This window comes from Ascaphus truei, chromosome 2 (genome assembly GCF_040206685.1).
Source record: "Ascaphus truei isolate aAscTru1 chromosome 2, aAscTru1.hap1, whole genome shotgun sequence".
Classification (NCBI taxonomy): Eukaryota; Metazoa; Chordata; class Amphibia; order Anura; family Ascaphidae; genus Ascaphus; species Ascaphus truei.
In genome coordinates this window covers 377,178,261-377,199,640 of record NC_134484.1, presented here as the reverse complement: position 1 = coordinate 377,199,640, position 21,380 = coordinate 377,178,261, and the positions used below count along the sequence as shown (strand labels likewise).

General features: G+C 39.5%; 1 protein-coding gene across 4 annotated transcripts in view; it reads right to left on the bottom strand.

Annotated features, from left to right (window-relative positions):
- The window catches only part of DNAJC13 (DnaJ heat shock protein family (Hsp40) member C13), a 134,641-nt gene that overhangs the window by 54,559 nt on the left and 58,702 nt on the right, over positions 1 to 21,380 (bottom strand). For 3 of the 4 annotated variants that reach the window (XR_012799256.1, XM_075587104.1, XM_075587106.1), the window contains 14 exons: positions 21,139 to 21,234; positions 20,691 to 20,782; positions 19,968 to 20,134; positions 17,668 to 17,747; positions 15,790 to 15,959; positions 13,416 to 13,515; positions 11,368 to 11,475; positions 8,140 to 8,295; positions 6,980 to 7,036; positions 5,567 to 5,692; positions 5,086 to 5,157; positions 3,463 to 3,558; positions 2,178 to 2,321; positions 939 to 953 (listed from right to left, as the gene is read on the bottom strand). Coding sequence is in view for 3 of the 4 variants with exons in the window: in XM_075587104.1 (XP_075443219.1) it covers positions 939 to 953; positions 2,178 to 2,321; positions 3,463 to 3,558; positions 5,086 to 5,157; positions 5,567 to 5,692; positions 6,980 to 7,036; positions 8,140 to 8,295; positions 11,368 to 11,475; positions 13,416 to 13,515; positions 15,790 to 15,959; positions 17,668 to 17,747; positions 19,968 to 20,134; positions 20,691 to 20,782; positions 21,139 to 21,234 (1,479 nt within the window). In the remaining variant the exon portion in view is untranslated. The remainder of the gene's footprint in view (positions 1 to 938; positions 954 to 2,177; positions 2,322 to 3,462; positions 3,559 to 5,085; positions 5,158 to 5,566; positions 5,693 to 6,979; positions 7,037 to 8,139; positions 8,296 to 11,367; positions 11,476 to 13,415; positions 13,516 to 15,789; positions 15,960 to 17,667; positions 17,748 to 19,967; positions 20,135 to 20,690; positions 20,783 to 21,138; positions 21,235 to 21,380) is intronic. The other variant, XM_075587105.1, reaches the window with a different exon arrangement.

Here is a 21,380-nt window from a genome sequence, read left to right as displayed (position 1 = left end):
CTTGGCTGCACGGCGGCGTTATTCCCTTTTCTGTGATATAACTATGGGCTGAACAAGGATGTCAACAGGCGACCCTCTCGAAACTGGTCAGTCTGCGCTTTCCGGCCTGCCCTTCCCCCCTGCTCGCGCCCCCCTTCCCCCCTGCTCCCGCCCCCCTCCCCTTACCTGTCTCCGGCGTCAAATGACGCTGCAGGGTCATGCGACGTCACATCGCCCAAAGCCGTCGGAGACAAGGTAAGGGGATTTATACAGGCCTCACGCAGTCCCCCGGCATTTAATTTAAATGCTTCGGGGAAGAGCACAGAGCCTCCAGTAAGCGTTTAAAAAAATAAAAATTATAATAAAAAAATTGTTGCTCTAAACATGGCTACACGTGCTTAAGAAAAGCAATTGCATTATTAGGACAAATGCATTGTTTCAAATCAAAATTGGTTATAAACAGATATCAGAAGAGGGCGTGTGGATAATTTAAAAGATGAAAGTCAATTATTTAAAAGTTTGCAGTGCTAACCAGTTAATAACTAGATATATTTTAGAAACGCAACCAAAGCACATATTTATTTCATTATTTTGATACTACCGCTACCGAGAAATATGAACTGCAAATGACCACACAGGTTTTCAATTCTTTCCCTCAACATAAATATCATGGATACAAAGAACTGCAATTCCCAGCTTCTTCTACAGCAACGTATTGCACATGTAAAATTATATCTACAATCGTAGTTTCAACCACATGCTAGTAACCAACAATAAACACACATCGGAACGTGTTATTCCTTCTTTTATTTATTTTCAGGATGTTATTTTTGTCATTCAGTTAACACGGATTACACCTCTTCTCCTCTCAAATGGATCAGGCAGTGGACAGGACTATAAGGAGCAAGCGGTGCAACATGCAACACAAACTGACACAAAAGACAGGGATACGGACTCACCATATTATTTCTGTCCTGATCGTGAAAAGCGAGAAAAACGAAGGGGAAAAAAGGGGGGGAAAAGTAAAAAACAACAACGAACTCTCACATCCATATTTCTCCCAACAAACATAGCTTGAGATCTTTCCTTATCTTTTTATAAGGAGGATGAAGCTGCATATACAATATTTGTAAGAATACAATTTAACCAAGGGGTAAGGATATGCTGTAAATACATTATTGTGCAAGCACTCTTTAACCAAGCTTAGTACACTTATTCGGTGTATAGTACTGTAAATATCGTTTCGGCACGTTCACACATTTTATACACCAAATTATTTTCATAATCAAAATAAAAGTATATGTGTCTGAAGCATGATTAGCACAATAACTGTGTAACAGTGCACTTGCATTTACAATGCCACCCTCCCCCCCATCTTGTTGGGATTGTGCACATACGGTCCAGGCATTGCATGCCACCAGGTGCGGATGATGGGGTTGTATGAGAAATTGCGCAGAACTTGCTGTATGATTAGAGTGGAGGATTTAATGCCTGCAGTACCAGCGGGAGGCATCAAGCACAGAGCTAAACAATAGAATATTTTCCTTTGCCTTTCTCTGGATAGACATAATACAGCAATGTTGGAACCCAAAATTCTGATCTTAACTGGCTTTAAAGTCTGTCAAACTGGCTGTGCTTGTCCTGATTCAGGTTCCTCTTGGGATAAAAAAAAAAAGTTAATCTCACAGGATGTAGCTTTGCAACATGCACTAGCAGACGAGGTCTCAAATGAAAAGCAGGGCTCAATTTGTATCATGTTTTATGACGGACAGATATGAAATTTGAGACTTCACAACACAAAAGTTTCCTGAATGCAGGGCTCAGAGGTTACCAATTCCCCCACAATTTGTAACTTGGTTAGACATGATCTTGCAAGATGTGCTTATGGTAATTGATTTGGACTTACCTAGAATAACAATTTTGAAGTTTGTATGAGAAAAAAATAAACTGGGTAGCTAAATCAGGATGTGTGTTATGCTAAAATGTTTAGTACTACAAAAGATATGCACATTATTATCTGAAAATAACAGCAAGAGTACCAAATCCTCCAACCTGAGATGTGGCAGATTTGGTTCCTTAATTGGTCATGTTTCAAATGTATATGTAACCAAGCTGATTTTTAATTATTAACGTTTTATCATGGAAGAGCTTAAATATAAAATGTCAATTCATTCTACATCTGTGCAAGCAACTTTTACCTCTTTTTGAGCGATTCCCATCCTGTCCCTCCAGTGCAATAAAACCAGATCCACTTTGTCCTTGGCAAATTTTTCTACTTCTTTAGCAGCTTTCCCAGCCAGCCTTTGCCACTCTGGTACTTTATTCAATTTGCCATACTGGTCCTATAGCAACAGAAGAATTATAAACAAACACACATTACAACATGCAGGTGTGAAAGCCATGATTGATTATGAACATTCAAGAGATGTCGCTGTTGATTATTGATAATAGTTGCTGGATTGTAGTGAATATACCCCAACGAGTTTTAAATCACAGTTTCTACTCAATAGGATTATCATTGGTATTCTAAGCTGTGGTCATTCCTCTGTGTCTGGGGAACTATTACCCAACTGGTTTTGTATTATACAGCAGTTCTATTGGTCAGAAGAGGACTGGATTCCCAAGTAATGTAATTGTACTTTCTCTTGCACCAGCTTGAAAACAGAAACCAGATGTTGTTGAGCAATCTTGTGCAACCACTGGGCCTTTTCTTAATAATGTCACATTCCTTCAAATTATCAAAAATGCCAGGTTGTACAAATCGATTCAAGAAACACAACTAACTTAATGTTTTTCAGAATGATTTTCTTTGTCACTTCTTTTCAGCATTGTCTGCTGAGTCAGTGCACACACCTACTGTTTAAATAAGCTTTTTATGTCACTGACTTCAAAGACATGAAGGAATTATGGTGCGGTCCGTACTCCATAGTCCAATTTACGGTAGATAGCAAAAAATATTTACTTTACAACTTACAAAAGTAATTGTGTTCCTTATAATATTTTAAGCAATATGCCACAATGTAACTTGTTTGATTCTTTCAGTTGCCAATCTGCCTTTGTCTGCATCTCTTATGTTTCTTCCTTTTGACCTTTTAATCCATAAATTAGGAGTGCATCTTTAACATTTTCATGTGTTCAGCAGATTAGGAGGGCCATTAAAATACCACTTCAAATTGACATACATATGCAAGTCTCGGGCTTCCACAAGTTGACTGTTTGTGCTAAGCTAAATTTTAGGAAATCCCTGCACTCAAAAAATCACAAGTCCAGCTTTGTCGTATATCCTGCCAGCTATTCAGTCTTTGTCAGAGAATAGTACTTAAAAGGACTATTCACTATGGTTTTGAGTCCTTGTCACATGAGCAAAGAAGACCTGCATCAACTTCAGCATTTAAATATTACCGAAACCTTCACCGCTTGGCTAGTACCATCCTGTATTTTTTGATGGCTGTCTGAATAGAATTACCAGGCTTTTCAACTTACTGTAGCAATTTTCACATTATCCCTGATGTGCATTCGGTCAACGTCCTTCTCAGGAACGGGGTCAGTGCTATCCAGGTATGCCAACATACCCGCGGGCTAAAGGAATAGAAAGAAATATAAAAAAGTATATAATTGCAAATCATAGACTTTAACACGGAGTGTCGGAGAGGCCGTGGCACCGAAGAGGCCGTGGCACCACAGTAACTTATGTACAGCTTCACATAGGACCAAGCTGAACTGTTGGCCATATGATATTTTAGAAGTTAAAACTACAGTAGGTGACTGATGCCGTAAAATGGAGAGGGGGGAGATAGTGGAGGGGGGTGGCAGGTGTAGGGGGGCGGGAGAAGATGGTGGAGGGGGGAAGGTGGGAAGAATTCTGCCATATACCAATTGTTTACATCTTTCATAAATATTGTTTTTTTTCTGAAAACATAAGTATAATGATGTTTGAGAGTAATCTCTCAATCGTGGCAAAACCAAACAGTACTTGAAATACTCATCTGGCAGCTAAGCAAGACAAGCTCATAAACAGTCATGAAATGTACCTACAATCCCAAACACAGCCCCTGTACTATGTGAAATATTGGGTCTCAATGGCTTTTTAAAGAGGCATGCCTGGTACCACTTTTGTGTGTGTTAATTAAAAAAAAAACCACTGGGCTAGTCGGGGCTATCAAAATGGCGGCTTAAATGTCAAACGTCCTGCAGTATAATAGGAAGCCGTGACGTCATCCCACGTGACGTAGGAGCTTTAAACTGCACTTATGGAGGTAAGAATCTCGGGAAGCAGGGGGTCCCCAGAGCTGAAATCAACGTGGTTCATCTCCGGAGACCCCCTGCTTCAATCCGATGTCATAAAATAAATATAAATGTGCCGCCAGGATTGTTCCTTTAACATCTACTTGACTTTTTCTTCAGTGCCAATCAAGACTTTGGGCTGAAGGTGTGTCACAATGATAAGAACACAGCCATTAGAGCTAGTGAACTTGGTTCAAATCCCAGCGTCTGCCCTTCCTTTGATCACTTTCACGCTGTGCCTCGGTGTCCGAAACTAGATTGTTGGCTCTTCAGGACAGGGCCCAAACTAACTGCATCTGCAACATTCTATATACACATTATGAGAGCTGTATAAGAAAAAACATATTGTATTACTAAAGGAGCAGTGCAGGTGGGAAGTAGGGAGTCTCCCCAGTTGAACCACGTTAATTTCAGCTCCGGAGACAATCTGCATACCAAGATACTTACCGGAGAAGGTGTTGCAGGACCCTTTGGAGGTTTAAATCCCCCTCATCGTGTGGGAAGCTGTGAAGGATGACTTTGCAGCTTCCTGTTGGCCCGTGTGATGTGGGAGATTTAAACCTCTATTTAGTTTCCCCTAGAAGGGACTGTACCGGCGGCAACATCTAGTAAGTATCTCAGAGTTTAAATAACACGGTTCAGCACCCCGTGCTTCCTATGTAAAAAATACATTTAGGCAGAGCTGATCCTTTATGTACCTGTCCATTAGAATGTAGATTAAAAACGCTTGTACACACATCCTGAAACAGATTTCATATGGTAAATGTGTTCAGTCACCATCTTTCAGAACAGGTTACCAATTTATTCAGGCTTTTTTCTTACCAAAATACGTTTCAGCAAATTTAAAGATGTTATGTTCTCAGCTGTCCAAAGGCCCACTAAATGTCTACTCAGCTGTCTGAAAAACAAACAGACGTTGGGAGATGTTTGCTGGTTATTCCAAAATGCTAAGTATTTTCACATGAGTTGGAAACTCAGTATTTTAATATGATGCTGTGTAACCAAACACATTTTTTCTAGTTATAATAGGGCAAAATAGTTTAATAGTTTACCATTCATTGTTCTTTTAAAAGCGATATAACACCATACCAATGTATCAATGTCTTGTATAGAATAAAAGGGAATTTAAAAGCTCTGCCACACACACAATGCTTGGGTGTTATGTTTTGAATACACATTTATTTAACCAGATTTTGCTTTCATTGGCAAAATATGAAAAATTTAATTTCTTAGCCAAGAAATATCAGATGGCTTGTATTTATTCAAGAGCTTCTAACATGGCAGCTAAAAAAGACAATGATACTTGCCTATTTGTGAGCATCCTCTGATCAACGCTTATTGTAAACATAGCGGTGTGTAAGTGTCGCGGTAAGGCACCTTCGCAGAGGGCAAGGTCTTGCATTTTCGTGGCAATTTCTTTATCTGCTTCCTTGGAAAAAATAATGCAAGAATGTGACTGCAGCAATGAATGTTTCACTGGGTAGTTACCAAACAAGAGATGAAAATGGGCAGTACCTGATAGGAACAAAACGCTCTAATGGCAGTAACCTATTTAAGGGGTTAAAACGGCCTTTTTATTATTATTGTTAAAATCCAGCACTTATTTGTATTTTTAAATCATTTTTAAGTTAGTTTGTAGACGTATTGAGTTGAGACTTGGGAGCGATTTCATTTCCTCTAGCGCCGCCCTTTTATGTAATGTCACGGTGTTCAACATGCAGCCCTCTACTTATCTCCATTGGCTCTCATAAGGACAGAGTGGGATGAGAGATGGAGGAAACACTAGATAAACGAACACTTCCCATTCGGAGGACTCTAAAATTTTTCTTGCATGGTCAGATATGTTTCAAGAAGGCAATTAGACTGCTAAATTTGTATACCAAAAGGTGGTCTTTATGCGGCTATGTGGGACAGCACCTTTAAAAAGGGTCAGAACCCGTAGACAGGAAGGCAAGGAGGGAGGATGAGGGTTATTCTCACTATAGTGCAATCCTGAGTCCAGAATGCTTCCCCTGGCAAAAACGAACGCAGGGATGATGTTCCAGTGCAAAATATGCCAAACAGGACAGCAATGCGGGTGCCACTAACCAAGTTAAGTGTAACCTTAGTGCAAAGCTCACACATTTAGCAACGTTTGGACATTTGTGGATGCTGAAAAACAGTGCCCAAAAAAACAAATATCTCACTTGGCAAGACCCTCTGATTTGAAGTTTCAGGACAATTCAAAAGACTTTATTTGCGAACGCGAGTTTATCACATATTCACATAAAATAATTACAAATAAACACCGACCCTGTTAATTAACAGAGTTTGCAGAACATATTTCAAAGTGAACCCAGACTGTTTTGTACATTACTACACATGAACTCCAATGTCGATAACATTTAAATATTTCTCAAAACTTTAAACATTGATTAAAACATGGTATTTCATTTTATTTTTTAAATGGTATCCCTTTTGCTTTGAGGGACCAGCGATAATATTCTCTTCAACATACTGCAGTTTCTCTTCTACCCCTTTGCAAAGAGGTTTCTTTGAATGAGTTCTCCATTAGAAAAAAGAAAAACATTTAGTGTTTCATCAGTGATAAATGGTGCCAAGCCTTAGCATACCTTAAAGTCAATTCAAATGAATGAGCTTCTAAGAAGCGCTAAGGCTTAGCACCCTTTAGTAAATCTGAGCCTTGACTTTCTCAATTATTTCACACAACACTTACCTCTATGATAGCCTTCATGACTAAACCTGCTCCCTTTACAATGGCCATGGAGGGATGCTATAAATAAAACAAAAAATGTAGATTAATTACTAAAAAATCCAATGGCCTATTAGCTATTCATCTGCTGAACACAATCAAAATGGTACCTTGAATATATAGATCGATATTATTGTCAAAACACCTTACAATTCTACTCCAGGCGCATTTATGCAGCACCCCCCATGGCTAAATCCTGACAGCAAATTTCTGAAAACTCGTCCCTTATGTTCAATAGCCAACTTTATGTATATTACATTCAAATCTATTAAACTAGTGTTAAACTCTGTGTATTTTTCAGTCAATACTCTGACTGCCTCTCGCCAACCTCTTCCTGTATTTCCCTCACCTTAACCTTAGTATGTCAAAGACCGATTTGATCACTCGGACATTTAAACAAGGCCATAGTGATACCTTTCCATTTACAAAGGACAGCATGAGCATTCATCAGGCCCACAACAGCATTGTTTATAGACATGTGCTAACATAGTTCTTAGGCTGCGGCCATGGTAAATGCTGGATAGGGCGCCAGCATTCATCACAGAGCTGGTTCGCCCTCATTGGGCGAACCGCTCACGTGACCCGGCTGCCGTGAGTGAAAACAGATTTTTCTGTTTCCTCCTACATCGCGAGTGCCGGCGCCTCAGCTCCCGTGCGCGTTGGCGCGCTCTATAGACAGCCTCACAGTCACATCTATGTGATCGCGCCGCGAGCACCCTCCTGTGCACCGTCGCAATCACCATACCCGCAGCCTTACTCTTCATAACTCCTCGTGAGTGGAGAGAGAAGGGGAGAAAGAGCGCGAGTGGAGAGAGAAGGGGAGAAAGAGCGCGAGTGGAGAGAGAAGGGGAGAAAGAGCGCGAGTGGAGAGAGAAGGGGAGAAAGAGCGCGAGTGGAGAGAAGGGGACATGCAGATGCACTTGACAATATTTACTGTCATTACTGATCCAAACGGGGAAAAAAATTCTCAGAACAATTACATACATTATTTTAATGTTATCAAGCAGAGGGAAAAAAAGTGAATACTACATGTAAACATGCCACTGGAAAAAAAAAACTTTAACAACAGTGGGTAACAAGTAATTGTTTATTGCGGGGATACCAAAAACAAAGCTGGATCTCACCTGGAATAGCTTGAAGAGAGTTCTGCCATTTGAGGCCACCATCTCTAACAACATGTCAAACTGCTGCCCTTCTGTTGTCTCGCTGTATGGAGCGCAGAGGGAAAAGGTGAGGAAGTCCAAAAGAGAACTGATGACCAGCGCACCCGTCCCATAATTCTAAAATTGGAAACAGAAAAGATTAGTCTTCTTTTAGACAATTGTGACTAATTATGTCATTAAGCAATCGTCTGTTTAAAAAATATATCAAACTGTTTCACATCAATTCACCAAACTTCCCAGTATTTTTGTTATGGCTCTACAGCATATTAGCACTGGGCACAGAACTCTGGCATACGTCTCTGTCACACAGCTTATACTCTATTCTTGGTGCCTAAGACAAAGGCCCTTATACAATAAGCTCAGTTCAAATTAATGGTAGCTCCAAAAGCAGTAACACTACCACTGCACCACTCCTTCCTGACAGTGCAATCTTTATATAAAACCCCATTCATTGATTTAATTTTCACATATTTTTTATGTATATTGCAGGTTGTGGTCTAATTATATTGGACTAATATGCAAATTCTCAAAAGTAATCGCTTATGATCTTTCAAAACCATATTACCTTCATCGGAAGTTAATAAACACACTAAATCCCATCAAGAAACCCCAAAACCCATCACATAATATTTTCTAAGTTAGCAGGTCTTTTTCATGTTCCTGGGTTTGGACAGACCCAATGTGGTCAGTCTCCCTCCAAATAGAGGCAAATGAGAATTTTAATCAGGTAGTGTTAGGACCTGCTACTTGTCATGCCTTGATGTGGCTTTCAGGGTTATAACGGCTTGGCCAGAGGGTTTAAATAAATGACCCTTTTTCAAGAGACTATAAGTATTTCACTGTGTATTTTTGTCACATTGGATGTAGCATTGGGCTTTTCTGTCTTTTGTTGTCTTCATTGGAAGTTTACAGAAAATCTGAAGGAATTAAAGTGTCTTCAAAATCTCACAAATGACAAGTACAAATTACTTGGTATCATCTAAGTCCTGTAAAAGAGAACACAACCTGAAAGAACATTGTGTTTCAAGACTATTACAGCTACTTTCATTTCACTACTAATGTTTGGTTAGATGGCTATAACTAAAAATAGATGGAATAAACGTGGTTTGTGCTCTGGGAGATTTCTGCAGGACAGTCACCAGCAGGACCCTGGACTAACCATCCAAATGGACCCCAGCCGACAGACATGGGTCAATGAAAGGATACAACTAATTGACAGTAATGTACTAAAGTCAATCCTTTTAGTCATTGATCTGTGGAAACATGCAAGCAGGAGGGCAATGTATTAACTAAATGTCAACTATAGATAGAAATGGTGCAAAGTATGCAGTGAAAAGGGGGAATTTATTAGCACAAAAATTATGTTGAAGGTGCAAATACCGAATGTGATTCTTTATAAAGAGGCATTACATTTTGGGGTTGTTTGTGAGTATTGTTTTGCTTATTGTACTATTTTTTGATCTGCATGATATGATTTAGGTTAATAGAACAGAAACAATAAATATAGACTGATTTCACCTTTGACTGCAACAGGACACCTGTAAATGTCTGTCTTGATATTATTGTAATTTGTTATTATTGCACATACAGGAAAAAAATGATGAAAAAATTCATATTCAAGTAGATATATTAAAAAGTAATGCCATCACATGTCTACAGTAACTGGCTGATCCAGAGTCCACTTCAATCCGTTTGCTATTTTAATTCTAGGTGGGAAAAAACACTCAGGTTTCCCAGAAAATATCCTCTTCCTTCATTACATTTTGTGAGTTTGGTCTCATCCCAGCACAGTATCCTTCCTCAGATTTAATAACTTAAAAGCTGGTTAAAATGGTTAAGTGCTCTCCTAATAACTGCAGAACATCGCTGCTTGAATCACTACACAAAGTGTGGCCAACTCCAGTCCTCAAGGGCCACAAACAGGTCGGGTTTTAAGGATATCCCTGCTTCAAAAACAGGTGGCTCAATCAGTGGCAGTCACTGATTGAGCAACCTGTGCTGAAGCAGGGATATACTTAAAATCTGGCAGCATGAAAATACTATCCTTCATTTAAAATTGTAGTTTCCAAGACAGTCTCAGGAAAACAGCTTGAGAGGAACATGAAACTCAGTGGACTATCCTCAACCCCCCTGCCCCTTCCAAGGGTCATGCAGTTTCTAAACAACAAACAAACAAACAAACAAACCGAAAAAGCTTAAAAAAACAATACTATACAGAAGAGACTTATGTATCAATCTCTACAAATGAACTGACAGAATTACATACTGTATGTCCGGCTACACTTTATAGAATTGTTTGTCCTTTATGTGGCTTAGAAGCCCTATTCTCGCTTGGGATTGCCTAAGCACATTTTTTTTCACAGAAGAGTATCAGTTAAATAAAGTCAAGGAACCCGAACACGTGTGGTCAAATAAGTAAGGCCCACCGGGTTCAGTAAATTCTGTTATTTCCTTTTCTTCATAATGATACGTTAGAAATTACAAGATATGTGAGCAACATGGATAAACTGTATTATAAAAAAAAGTATATCTTTACCCAGTTCAACTTTAAACAATGTGTATATTTTGAACATTCATATAGTTCAGTGCAATACATGCAAAGTATTAAAAAGAAAAAGAACATAAGTAGCTATGCAAATAAAGCATGTAAATAAAAAACAAGTTTTGGTTCAAACGGTCCTATTAGCTTTTGTAAGAGTGCCCTAATTGAAGCATGCGTAATGAATGACCTATTATTCTACCGTAGAGAATTTAGTACCCATTTTTCTTTCTTTCTTTCTTTCTTTCTTTCTTGAAAAACATCTCAGTATAGGAAGACAGTGGTGGGCAACCTGTATCTATCCAAGGGGCCTTCCACTGGTACATTCAGCCAGTCCACAAGGTTCTATTCCAATACACCTTTTGCATAAACATACAGTAAACGGGACTCCATACGCAATATTCCATACCTCCTTCGTAAATATAAACCTAGTACAGTAATGCAAGGGCTGCACATGTGGACCTCTTAATTGGGAGGAACAATACTGTAACTAACCTGAAATTAATTCTAGGCTTTTCCAAATCCCAACCCAGGTAAACCATTAAGATAGGCAGAAAGGCACAGAGAATTAAGCACCGTTATAAAACTTCAAATTGCAGGCGGAGAAGGACGATGAAGCTTCATTGCAGATTAGTGCAGATTCTGCTTACCACATAGGAATTAAACTTCTCTAGCAAGTTTTCCAGAAACTTTTTTGAAGAAAGAAGGGACGCTTTGTTCAGCTGCTCTTGCCTCAAGTCATAGTCATCATGCATTGGCTGGGGAATGAATGAATTCAGGGAACATTTAGAAATGAGGAGAAGATAGATTTGCCACAGTAACAGTACCCCCAGGGAATTTTTTTAGCAGTCAGACATTCAATTTTGCCAACCTTGCACTTAATCAAACAAGCTTAGGAAATATAACTGAACTGATAATGTTTCTTGCAAGCTGACTGTGGACGTCGAAAACTATTAAATATGTTCATTTAAAAAGCAATTCAACATGGCAAAATGTGATCTGTAGATCACATGCTTTTGTGAATGCCAAGGCTTCTCATGAGGAGTTGAGAAGCAATCACCATACAGGCATACCCCGGTTTAAGGACACTCACTTTAAGTACACTCGCAAGTAAGGACATATCGCCCAATAGGCAAACGGCAGCTCACGCATGCGCCTGTCAGCACGTCCTGAACAGCAATACCGGCTCCCTACCTGTACCGAAGCTGTGCGCAAGCGGGGAGACTATAGAGCCTGTTACAAATGCGTTATTTACATCAGTTATACACATATATGACGATTGCAGTACAGTACATGCTTCGATACGTGGACAAAGGGTAAAGTTTCACTTTAAGTACATTTTCACTTTACATACATGCTCCGGTCTCATTGCGTATGTTAATGCGGGGTATATGCCTGTACTACAGCACTGAATAAACCAACTAGCACATTGAACTTTGCTTATCTCATTTTGTGCTGTTAATATTTTATAAGGAAAACACTAAACCCTACACACTAACGTATTTGATGACACTTAGCCCTCTGTCCAAAGAAATTTGCTGTGTACCTGGAAATAGTTTTTTCCTTATAAAATATTAACAAACCTACATTTACTACTGCTATTTTACAGCGGATCGGGCTGTGCGGTTTCCCCACAATTTTTGCACATCCCACTACTGATATACATGATCATTATCTGGGCATTACCATGCACACCTGGACAAACACTTAATGAAAGTACATGCATGCGTACATTCATAATTCCTTAAAGAAGCAATTCATATGCTTTTTTTACCATTTAAAGGATTAAAGCAGGGTGTTTCTGGAGCTGAACCCCATTAATTTCAGCTCAGGGGACCCCTTGCATCACGAGATATAGACCTCCAAAGGGGGTGCTGGCATCTTGGCAAGGTTTAAAGGCCCCGTGGCCAATAGGAAGCGGCACCTGATGTCACAGCTTCCTATTGGCCCGCGGGAGCTTTGAAAAGCGTTAATTACATGTTCCCAGCTAGCCAAGCGGAACGGCTACCGGCACATACTACGGAAGTATCTCCGGAAGCAGGGGGTCCCTGGAGCGGAAATGAATGGGTTCAGCCACGGACCCTCTTCTTCACAAAAAATAAATTAAAAAATCACCTACTTGGATTGCCTTTTTAAGTCTCGTTCTGCTTTAATATCATAGATCTACCAAAACCAGCAGCACTGCAAGCTTGCACCTTAAAATGTAAATCTATTTACAGTACTTTTGATTTTTACCATTAACACTAGTGTTATTTCACAATCAATAACAGCATAAGAGCTAAAGATTGATGCAAGTGTATATGCAGAAGTAAAAACTGATGCAGTGCTATCGGCTTTAAAAAAACAAACAAAAAAACAATGGTTATGTTTAGTACCAAAACGCACTGGCAGTTGGGGAAAAAAATTAAGCTCATACATGAAACTATCAAGTGGGAGTAGCTGACCCCTCGAACCGTTATTGAGTCTCTTACTTCTCCCTCATTAAAACCAGAAGTAATGTCCAGCACAGATGTAGCAGAAGCTATTGTACTCGCTGGCGCGCTGCAGCAGGACATACACACTGCACCATCGGGAGAATCAGCCATTGTTTTAAATCAGCCGTGCGAGAGAAGACGGCGGGGATACCGCACTATTTCACGTCGGCTACCTCTGTAATTATGAATTTAGAAACTTGGAAATAGCTTGCACGAACACTTACACACATAAGGGCGCACAGCATATCGATAGCAGCGTGGGTTACCCCATCATTGTTCCTTTTCAGAGCTTTGACAACTTTAACTCCCAGGCGCTCCCGAAACCTTAAAAGAAAGAAAACATAAAAAAAAAACACAATACTGTTTGTCCTTATGTAAACACGTTCGACACTGATAAATAACTTAAAGGTGAGACTACTGTATGTTCACATGTACCAGTGAAGTTACCGGGCTTAAATTTCCCTCAGGGGAAACAAAATGGCTGCCAAATCTTGGGCCAATAGGTAGCTGCAGCAATATTGGTTGTGGCTTTCTATTGAACGGCCATTTAAATTCCCTTTAAAAACCAGGAAGTAATACTGATAACTCTTCAATAATAAGCATTTTGGGAGCCAGGGGGTCTCCACTCCTGAAAATAGTGCGGTTCAGCTCTGAAGGACACACTAGTTCCAATAAAGAAAACAAAATGGAGGTTAGTTAGGGTGAATTGCGCCTTTAACCAGAGTGCTATAGCCCCCTCCACCCAAGAGTTTTACCAGTATGAAAATCATTTTAACAGAAAGGAAAAATACCAATGCAGTGTTACCGAACCTTCACCTATATAAAAAGGAAATACTGTCATCCTAAGAGTAGACAAAATCTTATATAACATAACATTGATTTTATCATTCGGAAGCACCATCTAAGCACACTACATTCTCTCCACATGCAGAAATCCTTACTCCACCCCAACACAGAGACAAACATTCAGAGAGATCAGTGAAGAGATTCTCCCACAAGGCTAAGGACCCAGTGCTAAGGCCGCACATTGGGAACCACTGCAGACGGGATGCCAAATCCACTGCATTTACTCTAATAGTCTTTTTATGTCCCCAACCTAGGTGTGTGCGCACACACAGCATAAATATGGTAAGTCAATCCGTTTAGATCAGTTACAGGATGTCGTTGGGGGGCCAAAACGTAGATCAATATTTAATAAATATAAATTGCACAAGTAAAGATGTGGTGGTCACCATGACATTATATACACACACACACACACACAAATATACATACGCACACACAAGGTGTGTAAGAAATGTTTATTCTGTGTGTAATACAGAATTGGATCTGTGTGACATTTCTGCTGACAATGTTCTGCTGATTCTCTGGCAAGAGATGGAGAAGTCACGCTACAGGATTCTGCAAGATAAGTGGGAGAGGACCAGAAGATATTATATGCCTTTCAAAGATAGAAAATGGGAAGCTACATACATTGTCCAGTCATTATGACAAGAGTGACTCATACTGATCTTAATTGATCTATTCATCAGAGCAGAAGAATAATGAAGTTCTGTATCGCTGACATGGCATGGGAGTTGCTTACCAAACATCGATCCGATTGGCTGTGACTGTTCTTAGGTGTGGGTGTGCAGTGAAAGGGAAAGGATAATTACTATAGCTTTCAGTCTGTTATGTAGGTACACATGCATGTAAGAGGGCTGGTGTGTGCACACACTGCAGCATAAATCCTGTGTGGCTTTAATAGCTGAATTAATCATCGCTTATTAGATTTTATCAAGTATTTTGTACTCAAGTTATTTCAAGGTGAAAAGATTGAAATATCTTATCTGCTTTTTGTAGGAAGTTCTGCCTCTGTCCCAAAAGTGTATTGGGCAAGGATGTCAATTTATAAAAAAGTCAATAGAAACACAGATAATTAAGATCTGCAAAGTATCTGAGTCTTAATAGCATCAAGCTTCCTATGTTTCCAGCCTGCTTCAGACAATACTTTAAAAGGGATTTTATCTCCATCTCAATCTCTGACCTCCATTTTTTGGTCAATACCAACCAGGAAATACCCAATTAGGTAAAAAAATAATGCCGCTATGTGATACGGTATGCCAAAATATTAGCAATCATCCTGTGCAAAGTAAATAAACAATCAATCATTCTCAACTCTGGTTGCGTTTGTACTATACAGTGTTATCCATAGGTAAATGCCTTCTCTGCCATAGGGCTCGTGAGTGCATTGACCTGACAGTAATGTGTTGTTGGCATCTGACCACAAAGAGTCTATCGAGTGTGTGTATGGTTAGAAGAATGACCTCTTACAAAGACCGACTGCAGTTCAACACTCCGTACCAACCTTATACCACTCTGGGCAAGTTCCTTTAGTATATTAAGACAGACATTGAAATTAGCCTGTAAGAAACTGGCAGTACAAGGAACATTTTTTTTAAATTAGCCCTATGGACAGCAGTCTATAAAATATTAATACCCGAGAAAGTCTATTAAACTCTCTTTAAAACAGATCTGACATTACTAAGTGAACCCTTTTGTAAGAGAGACAGAAGCAGAAGACAGATTTTCACAATGACAAGCTGATTAGCCACTTACTTCAGCAGCTGAGTAAAGGCCTGGAATCCAGCTTTTGAAGCCACTAATCGCCTGACTGCCTGGAATTGGCTTTCAAGTTCTGCATTAGATGCCACTAGATCCCCTTCTTGGGATAGCAGGGATGTTATAGCATTATTAATCAGCTTCTCTTTGTTCTCAGAGAACAGGCCCTGTTCCAAAAGACAGTTTTAGGTTATACGTTTAACGCAATTCAGAAGACCATAAGACTGCTTCTATAACCCTTACAGTGCTAGACCATCCACCCCTGAAGAGATTAAGGAGCTTACCCTATATCGGCTGAAGCAGCAGATTGACATACGATAGAGAGATAGCGAGATAGCGAGAGATATATATATACATATACACACACACACACACACACTACATAAACCGCTAAAGCATGTAAATTACTTTTTACTTTTAAAAAAACATTTCTATAAAGCAGCTCAGGGGTGCAGTAGTTAGCACAACAGGAATGCTTAAAAACAGCATAATGAGAAGCAGAGAGATGAAAAACAGAGACAAAGGGTATCCATAGAAGCACTTTCCTAATGTTTTTAGAGTTTTTTTGTTTATATATACTATGTGTTTATATATACTACGGGACTGCATATTTGAGCTAGGATCCAAGGGTAAAAAAATCAAGCGTCCGCTTACACAGTTAAAAATGAAAATGATACTATGACAGTACGAGTGCATTTTGTGATTCAGTACGTTTTAAAATTTAAGATGGATTACTACTTTCAATAACTCCAAAATAATGTGCAAAGTTGTGCATCTTTCGTAACCCGAAAGCTGCGTTTTGTTTTGAAAAAATGCAGTTTTCTTAAAGTAAGGTACACAAAATGTAACAAGACAGTACCATACTTCTGGAATGGAAGCACAAGTTAAGGGACTAGATTAAGTCAGAGTTAAACACTAACTCATATCTCAAATACATGATTAACTACAGTATGTAGGGAAGCAGAGAGAGTCTGGAGAGACAGATACAGCATAGAGGCAATAATAAACCAATCACTAATTTAGTTACATGCCACAGAGCTCCATAACCATACAAAGATATAGAGGTTTTCCAAGTAGTTCCAATAGGTTATAAGGCAGTTTTGATAAGACGTAGAACATGCATTGTGTACACTTTGCAAGTAACTACTAATTCAGAAGTCAGGGAATACATATTAATGTGTTTTTTTCTGAAAGCTTCCTACTTTATGCAGACAACTAGCTAATTTACATGTACATTTAATTTCTCTAGTAATAGATTTTTGGAATAGGGAAACATTTATTCATCTGATTAAACACACTGCTGTGTCACACTTGAAATAACAACGTATGCAATGAAACATGCTGCATGGTGTAACTAAGATAATGAGTGCTTGTCCGCAGGCCGGCGTAACAGTAAAATAACGAGTGCTTGCCCGCAGACAGTGCAGGACAGCTTTCAGCTGGAGCGTCTTGTAATGATAGCTTTCTTTATACAGAGCAGATGTCAGTGCTCATTTTGATCCCATATTTCACACTGAGTAACTGCACAATTGTTACTCAAAAAGAATAACGTGCAGTTGCTAATCTTCAATGTAGTTGGTAGAGGATTACTATTTAACAAGAAGATTGGGTGGTTTAGCGGAACTCAATGTGGAACTAATATTTCCCATTGACAGCGACTCACATGACAAACCTCTCTAGGGTTGTGATAGTCACTATAATTTGAAATCACAGGCAACAGTTAAAATTGTTGGAAGAATAAAAATTTTAACCCAGTTGTGTCAACAAAACCCATGTGGCAGCTCTGCCTCAATATTCAATATGTTGTATACGCATCCAAGTTCTACAGTAATTATAATGGTAATGTTTAATGAAAAGATAGTTTAGTCAACTTACATCTTGTGTTACAGCATGCAGCACTCCACTGTAAGAGACATTAGAGTTGAATCTAAATACTGCATCAGCAAAAACGCCGTCTGGAAAGGTAGAAATCATGGGCTTTAAAATGTGAGTGTCATGTTATATACCAGTCAATTTCCTCATCCCAGTATCATGGATATATATATATATATCATGGAAACATCTAATCCACCTGATCACAGGGAACAGAGCAATGAGGGATGTCGCAGCTCTCTAACATAAAGGTGCCCATTTCAGACCGTCATACACAATGCCGCCAACAGGCCTCCAGTTCTATACAGTACCATACAAAAAAAATAAACCTGCTTCCATATCCAGTACACCAGCCACTTTTCTTTATCATGACATTGGGGGACATGTATCAAGATGAGCAATTTGCTACAAAACAATGAAGCAAAAATGTTCATCTGTGTCAACTTATCTGGAAAAAAAAAAAAAAGAGGAGTGTAACCGGGCACTTCTACAACTAATAGGTTTTTAACTGCCAAGTACAACCAATAAAAACTAAGTGTTATTACCCAAATATATAGTGTATCAATACAGAATAAAACATACACAATACAAATACCTCAAATTCAGTAAATGTATCAAACCTTCACCAAAATGTGAAAAGACAAAATATGTAATATATGTGAGGTGAAAATAAAGCAGCTCTAAACCCTTGAGTTGGGCCGTTCTCTGGTCCCAAAGTACTAGGTCCCCTTCCAGGTAAGGATCAGCCGTTGTGTGTTGAACAGCAGAATATGCTTGAATCGTCACTAACACCTGCATTAAGTAATCTTGTATATAACAATTGGGTGATAGGTTAGAGCAAGTCATTGGCTATAAATAGTAAAATAAGGTAATAGGGTGCATGATTCTTGATGAAGTGTAGCGAAACGCATTGAATCTGTACCTGGGAGGACTTGAGATCCAAGTGCTGGCAGCCGAGTGACCAGAGAGGCTACTTCCACCCTGATTAGAGCCGTCACAGCAAGTGACGTAGGCGGATGCAAAGGAGGTAGCAGGCAGAGACTGGCAGAGCGCCAGGGATCGTCAACCAGTCCACTCCAATTAATGTTACATATGTATAAAATGTGAGTGAAAAGTTCGTAATCTGTTTCTGTGCAATATATATTGCATTGGATATACTACACTATTGTGAGTTCACTTTGCTTTCCAAGAAAACACTGGATCTAAAGACACATACTTCAGAGGAGGGACCATTGCAGTGCTCCCATCAGAGAGAGGTGGATCTCTGATATGCTATTCTAACTAGAAGAAATCTGTGAGTGGGACCAACACATTTTTTTAGATAATAGCTCACTTTCACTATTGGCTACACCATTATTTATATTTCTTTACTTCACATATTTTCCTCGTGATCAACTGTTATTTGCAGCGATTAACACAAAGTTTCTTCCACAGGTGTTTTTATTTGATGAGAGAGGACAAATGCCCCAATTGTATGCGCAACATTTGATAAATCTCTTTATAATATTGCACCTAATATCTACTCATCTAACGTGCCCCCTTCCCACCCACAAAACACTAAGTGGAGCAAAATGGTTGAAAAGCACCAATACAGTACATTGCCAATCAGTGAGGCAGAGTCAAAACGACAAAATTTGCTCCTGTTTTCTAAGCAATACTCCAGTTTGCGACACTTGATACATATCCCCCAATTGCTCCTATTCAGCAAGTTGTGAAGTCGCTTCCCCGCACTCGGGAGGTCTGCTCCACTCAAATGAAAGGGGCAAAATCCGGCTCCAGCAAGAGGAAGCGGATTCACAGTATATAAGGGCCAATAACATGAACTGTTGACCATCCCACCAGCTGTCATACCACGTAAATCCCCGCAAACACCAATAAGATTGTCGTACCTTGGGAAAGGATATATTCCATGACTGAAGGATGTGTGCAATACATCTTTCAGTCTTGGAATCCATGCTTTGGGTGGACTTAAGCTTTAAGTTGAACCTGGCACTGAGGATCCCCATAACAACTTTTTTGGGGGTATACTGTGAAATGATGTTTGTTGTAACGACTGGGAAGGACAAATCCATTGTGCATTTATTGTAAGTGAAAGGGCAGCCGGAGCCAGAACTCAACAAGACAGACACGGCAAAGGTCGCTGTAATTTGCATTTCGGGAACTATGTTCTATTGTTTACAATGCATTTTAGGCTGCAATGACAGAGTTTTCACCTCCAACATGAACTGCAACTTTGTGACATGAGTAGGACTTCTTTCCCTTGTAGAGTGCAAAGAGAAATAGCGCTTGCAAAGCCATCTTACTTGGAGGAGCGGCCAGGAACCTCAGGTGGAGGCTTTCTACCTCCTCATCCACGGGCACACTTATTAAACCCCAGCGCTGGCCTCTTTGTGTTGGGGTCATCTTGACGCAAACATCCCTATTGCCAGAAGCTCTCACTCCATCTAACAGGCTCGCCAGTAAGGAATCTCTGAGAAGGTCAAAGGTTTCAACATGATCAATAATAATAATAATGATGCAAGAAAGATAGATTTACAAGGTTTTGTGGTTTGTAAACGCAAAAGTTTGGCCAGTTCAGAGATTACAATAAATAAATGAGGATGAGCCTCTCACTTCTCAAAGTTCACATTTCAAACTCGCAACACTGTCCATCTATAAATAATTATATATACATATACACACTATTTATATAGAAATACATATGAAATACACACACACACACACACACACACACACACACACACACACACACACACAATGCTGTATTTTATGACCAGTTTATATGTGAGCCTTTGTTTGAAACCAAGTGCAAATCTGCCATCTTCACAATTCTGATTACATTTCGGCAACAAGTAATTGTTATTTACTATCTCTGAAAATATCTGACGGGTAAAGCAAAAGCCAGAGAAGGAGAGAGAGAGAGAGAGAGAGAGAAAAGGAGTGAGAGAGAAGGAAAGAGAGAGAGGGAAAGAAAGAGAAAAGGAGAATTCCCCCGGCATTAACCACTTTTACTGGTAGAGAATTACCTTTCAGTTGAAGAATATTTACGGATCTGTCCCCTGATAAACTCAATGGTAAAAAGCTGTGGATTTTCAGGGTCACTGACTAGTGCAAATATCTGTGAGGAAAAGACAACGGAGAACAGAAAAACAGATTAGCCACTCATAGGTTGGCTATTAGACAATGATTACACAGGTGCAAGAGTGCTGTCACAGTCTATTATTTTACACTGCAGCAGGTTACTTTTTGAAAAGTGATCCCCCAAAAGTAGCTCTGCTGCTCCTTCACCAAGCATGATATGAATCCCCAGGATATAATAGATATCTTGTGTTAATTCACATTTCCATGCCCAGACAGCTCAGACTCGTGGCACAAGACCAAAAATGTATTTATTACTCGGGGGAACAAAAGCTAATCTCCTACAGCAGCAAATATGCTGCAGGTCACAGCAACAAAATCACAGCTGACACTCACCTCTCCTAGTGGTTTCAGCGTTACAATATTGTAGGTGGCTGGATCCCGTTCCACTAGGCAAGTTTCAGTAAGTGCCAACAATCTTTTCACTGGCTCCTAAAATATACAGCATAAATAAAGAGCATGTCCCATGCAGTTCCTTGGTAATCCAACTTTAGAAGCCATAGTGCTTCTGGAATAACCGGTGTATAAATTGCACCTTTTAATCTTTTTAAGTACTCTTCATAAAGGAACATGAACAT